Here is a 12,616-nt window from a genome sequence, read left to right on the forward strand (position 1 = left end):
GAATACTGTCCCCTTTCGCCCATTCGTGCCCGCAGCTCCACCTCGAAAGCAGTTCTTTCACGATGGGCTTCTGCGCCATCTAGGCAGCAAGACATACTCCAACTCTTGCATTCTACCGTGTATCTAAACCAGGAGTCCGAGTCGACGGGAGTACTCCCGTCAAAAGGAAGTATATAGAAACCTAGGAATCCCATTTCATAGGATGTAACACGGAGTCTAGCAAAAATGAGACGTGTGCTGCCCATCAGCACACTATCTCTGCTGTTCTCTGGAAGCTTCACTCCTTCACCCGCAGCAAACGTAAACCAGAAAACGCCTCTCGTTCGTCTCCGGGATCGGCTAGATATCGACAGCCTCGATTGTGTGAACTGTGACGAATCTCCAGCGTCATTTGCCCGTGCATGCGTTTCGGATATATTACTGCAGTCTGTCAGGGCTCTACAAAAAGAGACTTCAATATATATATATATATATGAATATGTATAACTGTGGGATTTCTTGTAGGTCATCTGTAGGCATTTCCGGTCTGTTCCGGGGGGATTTGTCACCTGATTTGTTCTAGAAAAGTCAGCACTTTGAGTAAACCTAGAGAGCTTCCGTTCGCCCCAGATAGTCGAAAGGCAGGCCAGCACAGGAGGGTCTTCCGCCGGTGGGCGGCTCTCCTTGCGAGAGGAACCACCCAGGCGGAGACTCTTCGGTTTGTCGGGTGCGGCCACTGTTTTAGCCCCATGTGACCCACAAGGGGATTCCGTAAAAACGATTGGGGAGAACGAATTGCACTTGCAAAGTCCGAGAGGGGCATGAGGAAACAGCGCGCACGAGGCCGACTGGGAACACTCAGAAACCATTGCACACGAGCTCTGTACAACAAAAATACGAACGGGGGAACACAAAAACGTATCCGGTGAGGGAGAAAGGAAAGATACGTGAATGTGTGAAAGTGGGCAAGATGTGTGCCCCGTCAGAGCTGAGGTGGGAGTGGGGAACAAATGTCAACAGTTTCCAGGTTAGATGGACAGGACGGAACCGAGACAGCGCGCTCATGAGTGGCCACCTGGAGACCAAAAAATTTATAATCGCGAGGGAGCGAAGGAATGCACGTGTATACCCATATACGACGAATAACGGATGAGGAATCCTCGCAGAAGAGACCGCGTGCAAGCTTCGAATGCGGAGGCCTCTCTGCAGAAGTCCCCCCCAGTAAAGATTTACAGGTTTTCCGTTGGCAGCAAAAACGCTGGAGAGCAGCGGCAGAGCGACGCTCAAAAACCTCTATGAAAAAACGAAGGCAAGATCGAACAATAAACATAGACACGAGCACATCTCTGGCTTCCGCTGTCTCCTCTCGCGGTCAGCGGTGACTCCTGTTCACGCGCTCGGCCAAAGAGACCTGAAGCCTCAAATTGATCACAAATCCGTTCGCGTGTCTGCGCCGTCAGGACTCTGCCCTCTCCTTCGCCCTTTTGCTTCTCCTGTGTCCTCTCTTGAGTCGTTTTGCTCATCCGCTGCGCCTCTCAAGATACCTGCTTCTCTCGATCGTCCTCTGTCTCAAGCCGCATTTCGCCTCTACCTTTCTCCCCTCTCCTCGCTGTGTTGCCACCAACGTCGCCGCCTTCATGTTCGACTCCACACGCATTCACCTCTATCTACAAAGACAGGCGTATATGCTTAAGCAAGCATGAGGACAAGAATGAGACAGCCGCTGTTCTGCCCAGCGCGTCTCCACAAAGAAACCTCGCGACCCGTCGCCCGCAGACTCCAACTCCACGTAGAAACCGACAATCTATTATGGACCCGGATGCTCGTGTCTCCTCTTTTGCAGAGAAGTCCTAGCGACCCGAATTCGAAGCACGCGATCGAAAACAACTGGAACAGCAAAAACTCTCCGACAGAATTCAAGGCACGCGTAGACCACGCAGGCGCAGGGCTTGAACCTGACGACAGCCCCGACCTTTGCCCGAGGCGTAAACGTTCCGCGGTTTATGAATCACACACCCCCGGAGCCACGATTTCGCATATACCAATCTCCTCGCGATTCAGACTTTGCTAGAAGCCGGCAGAGGTTGTGACTCGTATTCAACTGCATAAAATCCTAAAGCTGGGAACGACCGTCCTTTCGCCTTCGCACCTCCTCGAAAAAACTTCCGACTCAAAGGAAATTACGGCGCCCTGCATCCCTTTCAAAGGCTTCTGAGCGACTCGCGCAGGCCCCTCGCCTCCTGTCTCCGACGAGCGCGACGCGAAGGCCCCCCAATTGCCACAGGAAAGATGGGCGTTTGGGTAACACTCCTTGCACTTTGTCTCTTCCAATTTCAGGGTTAGCGTGTACAGTTCCACCGCCATCATTTACACACATCCATCACCGTCGCATACAAGGCTTCAACGCCTTTGCGTCACGGTTTCTTTGTCAGGCCGTTCTTCCGTTTTCTTCAAACCCAGCCCGCTCGCGCTGAAAAGCTCCACGTTCCTGGTTTAACTGGGGGCAGCACCTGCGGACTCGAGTTTGTGTGTCTCGGTGGGCGTCCCTCGCTCCGAGACTCTCGGGCTGGGAGAGTCACACGCATGCGGCGGCCCACTGCCCAGGGTAGGCCGCTGAACCACGGCCCGGCGGGTCTCCGGGGATGCAACAGCTGCGGCGTTGACGGTCTTTCTCGTCGACATGTCGAAGCGTTTCTCCGTGGGGTCCTTCTTCCTCATCATGTACATAAACTCGTCGAAGTCAATCTGCAGAAAACGTTAAAGAGAAAGACGCGCTTTCCCGCTTTCCACCAACCCGCGGCTGATGCATCGGCATGGCAAGAAGTGAACGCAATGCCTTCGCTTCTGCATGCCTAGAGACTCCAGCATCACATCGGCATGTCGGGTCTACACTTAGAAAAGAAACAGTTTTGGGGTCGTGACACTCAGACAACTACTCTCGCCATGAGCATCATCCCACGAACTAATCATACATTCTACACCAATACACATATGCAAGTTCATCTATGAATCCGTACAAACTTATGTATTATAGCGCACATGCAGAACTGTGATTTAGCGCGCATGCAGGGATGTGTTGGGAAACTCTAACAACTTGAGAGTCGATTGCAGTGTAACTGCGTAACGGTGCGCGCTGAGCCTCCGATTTGACACTGGAAGTTCCACTTGCCTCGCCGTCTCCATTAAGATCCACTTCGGTGAGGAGAGCGTCGATCGTGGCTCGACCGACGGCGGTTTCAACATCGGGCATTCCCAAGACTTTCTTCAACTCGTCTTGCGAGATCTTCCCGTTGCCGTCCTGGACAAGTGAAGGAGAAATAAATCCCCGTTTAGTCGTGTTTGAGACAAGCAAGTCCGTGAGAGACCGAAACACACAAACCAGAGCACCCGCCTCTAAACGGAAACCTAGCTCATCCAGGGGTCGCCGACACAGCGATACGCGTTCTGCCCTCCCACCACTCCTATTTTTGAAAGTCACCACAAGGTAAAGACGGAAAAAACAGTATTGGAATCTATGCGTCTTTCGCAGATCGTCTAAAACGCAAAGTAAACATTTTGAAGATGTGATAGTGGATCGGACCCGCGGAAGGCCCCACCGTGTGTAGAGAGCTTGCTACAACCATAGAGATTTGAGACCTACGTGGCCGGCTATTTTCCTGTTGACTGCAAGATGGAAGTGAACAAACAGGTGTATTCCACCTACCAGATCGAAGACGCGGAAAGCAGCCCAACAGACATCCTCCTTCATGTACAGCTTCTTGTCCATCGTGGCAGCAATAAATTCTGGGGAAACGTCATTGACAGCACTCAAAAATACGTCAGATGCATCCATTGCGTTCTACTCAAGGGCAAATTCTGCCCCTGTCTCCGCCACCCATGCTCTTACGAGAGGCTCCTCGTGCTCCGTCCCACTCTTCGCAGCTGCTTGTCCTTCTCCCCGATGTCGCGTCTTCCCGTTCCCCTGTTCATTTGAGCGACTTCTCTTCTCTTGAACCGTGGCCTTCCACTCTTACCAGTGTAATCGATATGCCCAGACTTGTCTGAATCCACCTCTTCGATGATGGCTTGCAAATCGGCGGGAATCTCCGTCCACCCAAGACGCTTCAGTCCCTCGCGAACTTCCTGAAGAAGTACCACAAACAAAAGCCACACTTCAAACACAAACACAGACTGACATACATTTTTCTCAACACGCATGCTTATCGTTTTCTAGGAGTATACCAAATCTGGACTTTATGTGCTGCAACCATATATATATATATATATATATATATATATATATATATGGTGGTCGATGCCTAGCGGAGCACTGAGCGTGCACATAGATACGCATCTACAGGTAAGATCAAATAGGAACGGAGAAGCGGTTTCGCTGTTTCTTGTGCAACGCAAGAGCGCGTCCCTCGCCACGTACTTGAACTGACAACGTTCCGCTGTTATCGACATCGAGAGTCATGAAGATTTGTCGAAGGTGGTCGATTTCCTTCTCTGACATATGCTGCGCAATGACGGTTAACGCGGCCTTCTTCAACTTGTTTTGCGCTCTGAATGCCTGAGAAGAAAAGAGCGACAAAGTGAATAGCGAAATGGAGGGCGAACGCTCTCATGCCAGCTGCCAGAAGAACTCAGGCGAAAGCGACGACCACGGAAAAAAAGAACCACTGCTCCGAAGAAAGCAGGAAAAGCTCAATGTAAGGTGGTAAGATAAAGAGGACACAGAGAGGGCCGCACCCCTCAATGCGGATACAAGTATGCATTGGCGAAGAATGACTGCCTACAGACGAGTTCTGAGTGCGGCAAGTACACGCATACAGGCTTGATTGTATACACACCCACATAATTACGTACGTCCACTGAACGGTGACAAAAATGGAGCTACACCAACCGCTAGGTAGCATCTCCTGTTTAGAGTTACCTTCAAATTTGACATCAGAGTGGTAGGCAGAGCAACGTTCTGGCTGTTGCGAGCAAGTGTCGTCACCCACGGATGCTGGAGGGCTTGCTCGGCAGTGTATCGCTCCTGAAGCAACGCAGAGAAGCGACAGTGTACGAGCTGACAGCGACAACTGGGATAGGAAAGTGATCAGATCTTCAAGGACGTATCAGCGCATTTTCTGCGTGTGCAGAGGACTCGGCACCTCTAGGCGCGGCTTTATTAGTGATACCACATGCCCAGTGCGCATATACATGTACAAAAAAATCTATATAATTTCGTCACTACTATGCTACTTCAGTAAGCACTGGCATCCTTTCTTTGTTGTTCTGCCAATGTTGAATGCGCCGCCACTGATGACGGAGATGAACCTGAGACGGAGAGATACGTCGATTTATACGCATGTAGACATAACGAGATGAAGTGCGAGGAATACCTGCGGGTTGATGTTAATGAGGTGGCGAATGAGCTCCCTGGCCTCCTCACTGACACGTTTCCACTCAGGCCCGCTGAACGAGAAGACTCCGGTCTTCACTTTTGCGAGAACCTCGGCGTCTGTCTCTCCATAAAAAGGCGGGTACCCGCAAAGCAGAATGTACAGAATAACTCCCAAGGACCAAGCATCGCATCGGAAGTCGTACTTCCCCTGCAGAACTTGAGGCGCCACGTAGTACGGCTGATGAAGGGAGACAGAGAAAGAAAAGCCAGGCCAAATGAGCAACAGGCATGCAGAAGGCTACGATGCAGACGTCGAGAAGAAACAGAACGCACGCAAAGGAGCTTTGGAATATTTTGAGTGTTAGCTCATCTGCAATGTTGCCACCTGCGAGGGTTTAGGGTTTACGGCAAAGTCGCCTACCCTCCACACACGTGGTGCCCGATGAAGACGACACCAAGGTTGCCTGCGCAAAACCAGCGGCATGGAAGGTTGAGAGGCTTGTGATATATTCGTTGCAGTACAGGTTCAATTATGATTTCTTTCGAGGGCCGTCAGAAACGGATGCGTCGACAAATACTGCGAAGAACGACGTGAGCGCACGTACGGTTCCTGCCTTGGTGGAAACGAATTCTCCCTTTTTGAAGCGACAGGAAAGACCGAAGTCGATGATCTTCAGAGGAGAGTCGCGGGCCGAGTCGAGGAAAAGGAAGTTCTCCGGTTTCAAGTCCCTGAAGGAATTGTAAAGAACGACACGAAGCCTTGGAGTCGTCGAAAGCGAGACTGGCGCCTGATGGTTTCATGCTGCGAGCCAGTAACAGAGACCGAGTGGAAAGGCATAAACTGTAGAAACGTGCTCGTACCTGTGCATAATGTTATTCGAGTGCAAGTAATGGACCGCAGAGAACATCTGCTTCATCAAAACGGCAGCCTGCTTCTCTGTCAGGCGACCCTCCGAGATAATTCGATCGAACAACTCGCCGCCGGTGCACAGCCTGAGAATACGTAGAACCACAAACGGGACGGGAGGCTCCAGAGCTCGTGACGGCGAGGTGTGGACGCTTCACAAGGAAGAAGGAGGACACAAGAAGAGGAAAGCTCGCGAATCTTGATCTCCGCAGTCCTCTCAACATGATGCAGAGAAAGGGTGGAGACCCAGGGAACCTCCCTTGCGGTGCTGCACGCGCTGTACATGCAGCGGGGCACGACTAACGGTCGGCCAAACATCTGATGAAGATCACAAGCTATGTAAGATAGTTGCGCTGATTCAGAAAGACCCCCTCAAGACAACAGCCTAGCTCCCACCACTACAAAAAAAAAGGCTTGCGCGCTGTCCGCGTCTAACGCCTTTCGCTTAGATAATTCCATACAGAAGAAAAACGCAAGGACTACCTCCTGTGCACGTATCACTGATTTATTCCCTTGCTGGTCACGCCACAGGGTAGCCCTGTTTCTCTCGGTGAAAAAGACGGATTAGAATCATGCTGTGGCTTTCACATACTCCATAACGAGGTATATATTTCGGTGGTCCTCAAACGTCTCAAAGAGCTTGATGACATTCGGGTGATCCTGCGAGAAACAGAGACCAAGAAAGGCGTTCAAACAGCGCATACCTGCAAAGACTGCCTCCCATGTCGTCCTGTACGCGTCAACGCAAGCCTACCGCAAACCTAGCTCTCCGCATACTGAGCGATGACGCAACTGCATCGACTTCTGACCGTCCCTTTCCACCCATGAACACACTGACATGTGCGCGTGTGTACGGAAGAATGAAACGCAGATTTGTCATTGCAAAAGGCGCAAGCGCATAACCCAACCTCGCAGAAACTGTGTTTTGCAACCTGCAACGTAGGCTAGTCCGAAACGATAATGTACACACGCATTATGGGTAGACGTAACGGGAGTGACACGCAAACTCGAGACATGCCATCTGGCCAGCCGTTGATCATGGAAGTTCACGCGCTGGGACTGATAAGGTTACGCCCCCATCGCCTACTACGAAAGACGCAGTGCATATAAAAACCCTGGAACCCAAACGAGATGGAAATGACGCCGGCAAAGCACAACGGGAGAAGCGCTTTTGCCTCTCCACTCAGTCCGCCAACAGCCATACCGAAGTTTCCGCTGTTCGCTGTGGCGATTGGGACGCCGGGCACATGAGGGAGATCGGTTTGTACTTACTTGACTCCTCAGTTTACGTTAAGGAGTCCTTTGTTTACAGCTTGTACCGTTAAATTCAGGAGAACCGTAGCTGTATATGGATGTTAATTATACAATTTATATCCGTTGGCATTGTAAAACGTATGAATGCTCCTTTGGCCATGTGTTGATTATGTGTACCATGGGGAATTAGAAACAATAGGAGCTCCAGAACAGAAGCAAACGAGAAACAGAACACGGAGCGACTTGAGAAAAGAGGTCGCTCGTGTCGTCGACGCATCACGGGGGATGCCAGGGCAAACAAGAAGCCAAAACCGGAAACGAACGCACGGTATGGCTGTGTGCTCGGCCACATACATTCCTGCATGGACGCTTCCCTCGCTGCTTCAAAGACGGCAAGTGAGCACGGCTGGCCTAGCCGATGAAGCCGCAAAAAAGCCGAAACCCGGGACTTACGAGCTCCTTCATGATGGCGATTTCCTGTCTGAAGCGTTCCAAGTTTTTGACCTGGCTCTTGCTGATGGTTTTCACGGCGCGCATTTGTCCAGTGTCCTTCTTGCGAGCCTTCGAGACCGAGCCGTAGGTTCCCTGGCCGAGCGTCGCAGTGTCAATTTCATAGAAGTCGGTCAATGCACCAGTGTTCTCCAGAATGAACTTGGAGCGGTCGATTCCGCCTTCCTTGTCCCGCGAGATTGGCGCCTCGGCGACTTGGCGGCTGTCGCTCGGGTGTCGAATGACGTGGCGCGAGTGAGCCTCATCCCTCGCGGCCGCGGCGCCGGCACCGGGGCTGGGCACGCAGCGCTTCCCAATCCCCGAGGCCGGGGACCTGCCCGTGACCGGAGAAGCCCCAGTCCCGCCTCTGTGGGACTCGGGGGTCGGCGTGTATGGCTGAGGCGAGAGTGTGGCGGTTGCCGAAGTGCTTTTGGCGCTCTGCGACGGCTTGCTCTTCTGGGTGGAGGTGCTAGAGAAGAGCCCAGCGCCTCTGGATCGGCCTGCAGACGTTCGTCCGGAAGAGCTCGAGCGCTGGTCCCCTGCCTCCGAGCTCGCCGGGGACGTCCCCCGCTGAGACGGGGTGGGCGCCTGCAGGCGGGAGCTCATGTGAGGTTGTCCAGCGACATGGGGGTGGCGAGAAGAGACTTTCCGGTCCGCCGGGGACGCCGACTGGCCTAAACGAGCTACCCCGCTCGTAGAGCTAGAGTTCGGGTGGCGGGGGTCAGGAGCTTGGCTCTGGGCTCCGCCGCGCTGCCGAGAAATCCGCCCTCCCATGACCTCTGATTGCTCGGGCATGTAGCGAGGCGCCAGTGGAACCACGTGGTCGCTCGGGAAATTCCTTACTAAAGAAACACGAAAAACAACACACAGACACAAAAAGCAACTGTAGAAGAAAGACGGCGGACCAGTGGAGAGGAAAAGAGAAGAAGACGTGAGATGGCGTGGTTCAACCTCAAAGGGATTGCAATTCTCTGGTAGAATAAGCGAGTCTAGAAAACACTCTAGGCTCAAGGTGGTTGGAAAGGACCAGAGGAACTGCAGACCCCCGAGCACGGGTCCGAAAACTCTCAGACGAGATGCTTACAATTTGGGTTAAAAATACACAGAGAAGCGCCCGCAGAGTAAAGACGCTGCAATTTTTGACTGAACGAAAGGGGATCTGAGCAAAAATTCACGAAGGGGTCTCGCATACGCAGCAAGTGGGCTTGCACGCGTCGGGAAAGGCACAACAACTGTCCCAATTCCACAAAAACTGAAAACGGAAGACGAATGGCATGAATTCCGAACTCCGCCTAGCACAATTTCGTTGAGTTCGAGGTAAACCGCGTGGGATATGTCGGAATCACAGTAGAAGAAAGGAGCCGCGAGGAACTGTGTCGCTTCCGGGAAGAAGCACGTGTCAGAGAGAGCTCTTTGAGCGATGCAACCGATTCCTCAATGCTTTTACGGGATCCGGTTCCGTGAGAAGGAAACGAAAGTCACGGCATTCGGGTCCGTAACGACTTCCCAGAAGGGGAATGAACACAAGGACTCTTCTTGCACGTGAAAAGAAAAAAGGAAAACGTAGGAACGCCACAGCGCGACAGAGTCCGTCAGATTCAGAGGAAGCCAGCAGGAGACATCACCCAGCTCCAGCGCAGGCCTGGAACGGATATTCTCCTCGTTCGTTTCCGGAGAGACAACAGGAGGAGGCATGGGTTTTCGTTGTTCAAGCGATTTTGGAAGAAAAGCGAAAGAAATCAACCGCGAAAACGCTGCACGTCTCTAACTGCAGGGCAGAGGGGGGCAGGCGGTATATCTAGCTACCAACGGAAGCCCACAGGGATTTCCGCTCCAGGACTGTTCCCGAAAACGCAGAAGCTCGAACCACGGATAAGAAACGCGCACGGCTGCGCCGGAAGTTCCCGGAAGCTCTGCCTGACTAATTGTGGCGTCAGACACACCCCAGTGGATTGCTTGTCGCGTGAACAGAGATCAAAACCGCCGTGCAACCTAGCGCACATCGCCAAAAATTCATACTTGACGGCGATGCACCAGCAAACAAAGCCGGTGCCTGACATCGACGCGGGCCGTAGAGACCACCAGAGAAAAATCACCGTGCGCGGCGACCCTCGAGGGTCGCGGTGTCGCACAGGACTAGGCTCTATCTGAACAGTCAGTTTAGGATGCACAAGCTAACAGCAACCACAAATTTCTGAAACAGTCGTATGCTCAACAACTTGGCTGCAGCACGGCAAACGAGAGAGGTGTGTCCAGAGCGCGAAAGCATCGCTACTCTTCCTCGCGGAAAGACCGAACGGCCCACGTGAATGCCGCTGGTCCGTACCAGTGCTTGCCAGGATTCTCTCAGTTCTCCGCGAAAGCGAGCAAAGCACTGCTCATGAGGGTCCCCTTATTCCTGAGACAGAATATTCATCGGTCGACAGCCTCGCTGATGTTGCTTCCATCTACTGCAGCAGCGGCTGTCCTCCGCGACTCAAACGCACCTCTCAGTTCTCCAGTTGGCGTTTCCTCGGGGCCGGAACAGCGGCGGGTTCGTGGGGTCGGGCTGGGGCTCGAATTCGAAATATCGGGGTTTGCGTGCGAGTAAACCTCCCCAAAGTGAAGGGGAAACATCCGTTAAGATTAATAAAATACGTTGGAAGTCCACGAAAGACCAGTACGGGGACAAAGGGCAGCGGGACGAACACTACGTTTTGGTAACACATACGCGTAAGCCATTGGACGCGGCCCCGCAGAGAGGATTCTTGAATCGATTTCCCTTACTGTCTTCCACTGCAGACATGCTCGTATTGCAGCTGGTGGTCCACCTTGGCATTTGCAGAGGGACTACCCCTGCTTCGATGCTTATGAGGGTTATCAAGGATTGACGTTGGCGGAAAAAACCAGCAAAGAGCAAAAGCTGAACGACTACGTCGCACGATACCTGCATCTACCTAACGCCCCCAGCGCGGCGCATCCGCCACAACGAGTGGTCGTCGTACTCAAGAATAATCACGCGTCGACGTCGTCAAAATCCTGATCCTTGCGCAAAGCAGAACTGGAAATTTGACTGGGTGCAAAACCGTCAAGTTCTTGTGAAAAAAAACACTGTCGAGAGAAGATGGAGCGGAAGGGTACGCGAAAAGACGGTAGGGGTTTCTCCCAGAGGATGCGAGCCAGCATCATCCGGCAACGACAGTGATCTTACCCGCCACACGAAGGTCAACATCACTTTCGCAGAAACGTGCACCCTGGGTCTCTACGTTCACCTCGAATCGGACGAACAGAGAAGACAGCTACATCTGGCATCATACTATGCTTAGATTATTTGGTGCCGACACAGGCGACCTTCACGGTGCCACCAGGCCGGCTCGATATCCCCACTGCCCCCTGCAACCGGCAAACGCAGCGGGACGTGCAGTTTGAAAGCTAAAACTAGATTTCCGCTGAATCCGGCGGCACGTGGCCAGCGAGGGATCCCTATTCACTTGCTCTCGATGATTTAATGTTACTTCAGATTCGCAGTATCCTCCAAGTACCCCCAATTATGGTATTGGAGAAAGGAGGTTCGTAATGACTCTAGCACTCCAGAAACTCGTTTGTCCCATTGGTAGTACATATCCGAGGTGTTGCGCATGCTAATTTGCAAAGTATCCGGTTGGCAACAGAATTTAGGTCTCCAAATCGACCGTGTCCGTGTGCAACTTGCGGGATGCTGTGCGTGTGTGTGTCACTGAAACCATGGTCTAACAATCGCTACACGAAGAATCCTTGAGGGATGCAGTTGTAGGAAGCAAGCATCCTGCAAATAAGTACTCGTGGATGGATAAGCGATCCACCTTCAGGGAAGGCGATGGGCATCCTCTGCTGACTGTTCCTTGAGAGGAAATTAAGGTTGTCGACCTCCTCGCCACGCTTGCCAATTGTCCATCTCCCATCGTGGCACAGTGGAGAGGATGTTCTCCAGCGACAACCCCGTTCATCCTCTTGCTTTCGTTACTGCAAAAATTCAAAGAGGCAGAGGGGAGCCGGACGTTGGGGGAGAAAGCCTGACCATTACAGTTGCCACTGTGTTGAGGCCGACACACAGCCAGCGCTGCTCTGAAACAGGATATATGTGAGTGTGTGTGTCAAACCGCGTTCTGCCCTGTCCAGATTCTGCCAGCTACGATCCCGAGAAGCGTAGGACTTTACGAGAACAGAACTTCATTGGAGCGTTAATGTCATAAAGAAGGTGGTGATCGTATTTGGCTAGTCTACGCTTCCGGCTGCTTACATGTAAAGTGTTCACTCGTAAGAGGGACAGATTCACGGTTCTTCGTTTCCAACTACAGTTTTACACCTTCATTGCCTGAGCTGTCATTTCAGCAGGCCAAAAGTAATATATTTTAGCGTCTAGCGACAATCGCCGCGATCAGCGGGATTTCGAATACTTGATTCTTGACAAAGACTTCGCAACACTGTTTTTGCAAATTATTGCGGCTAGCCCATCATATTATAGACATCTTTCCTTTGTCTATTTCTACAAGGCCCTTGGACGCAGTAGTTTGAGTATCAGCGTCTTCGTTGTGGCTTCCGAAAATTTTAACCTTATCCACCTCTCCCAGCGACGCGATCTGCTCGCCTGTGAACAC

At 52.2% G+C, this 12,616-nt stretch overlaps 1 protein-coding gene across 1 annotated transcript; it reads right to left on the reverse strand.

The window, feature by feature from the left end:
* Nucleotides 1-490: 490 nt before the first annotated feature.
* CDPK2A (calcium-dependent protein kinase CDPK2A) lies at nt 491-11,094 on the reverse strand. The gene is made up of 12 exons (XM_018779366.1): nt 9,085-11,094; nt 7,965-8,842; nt 6,850-6,917; nt 6,212-6,343; nt 5,956-6,079; nt 5,349-5,588; nt 4,895-4,999; nt 4,394-4,531; nt 3,993-4,101; nt 3,683-3,762; nt 3,149-3,277; nt 491-2,724 (listed from the first exon to the last, which is right to left on the reverse strand). The coding sequence occupies exons 1-12, from the start codon at nt 9,188-9,190 to the stop codon at nt 2,473-2,475; spliced, it is 2,361 nt and encodes a 786-aa protein (XP_018637242.1). The 5' UTR covers nt 9,191-11,094; the 3' UTR covers nt 491-2,472.
* Between the last annotated feature and the right edge of the window lie 1,522 nt (nt 11,095-12,616).

The sequence above is a fragment of the Toxoplasma gondii genome, chromosome VIIa (genome assembly GCF_000006565.2).
Source record: "Toxoplasma gondii ME49 chromosome VIIa, whole genome shotgun sequence".
Classification (NCBI taxonomy): Eukaryota; Apicomplexa; class Conoidasida; order Eucoccidiorida; family Sarcocystidae; genus Toxoplasma; species Toxoplasma gondii.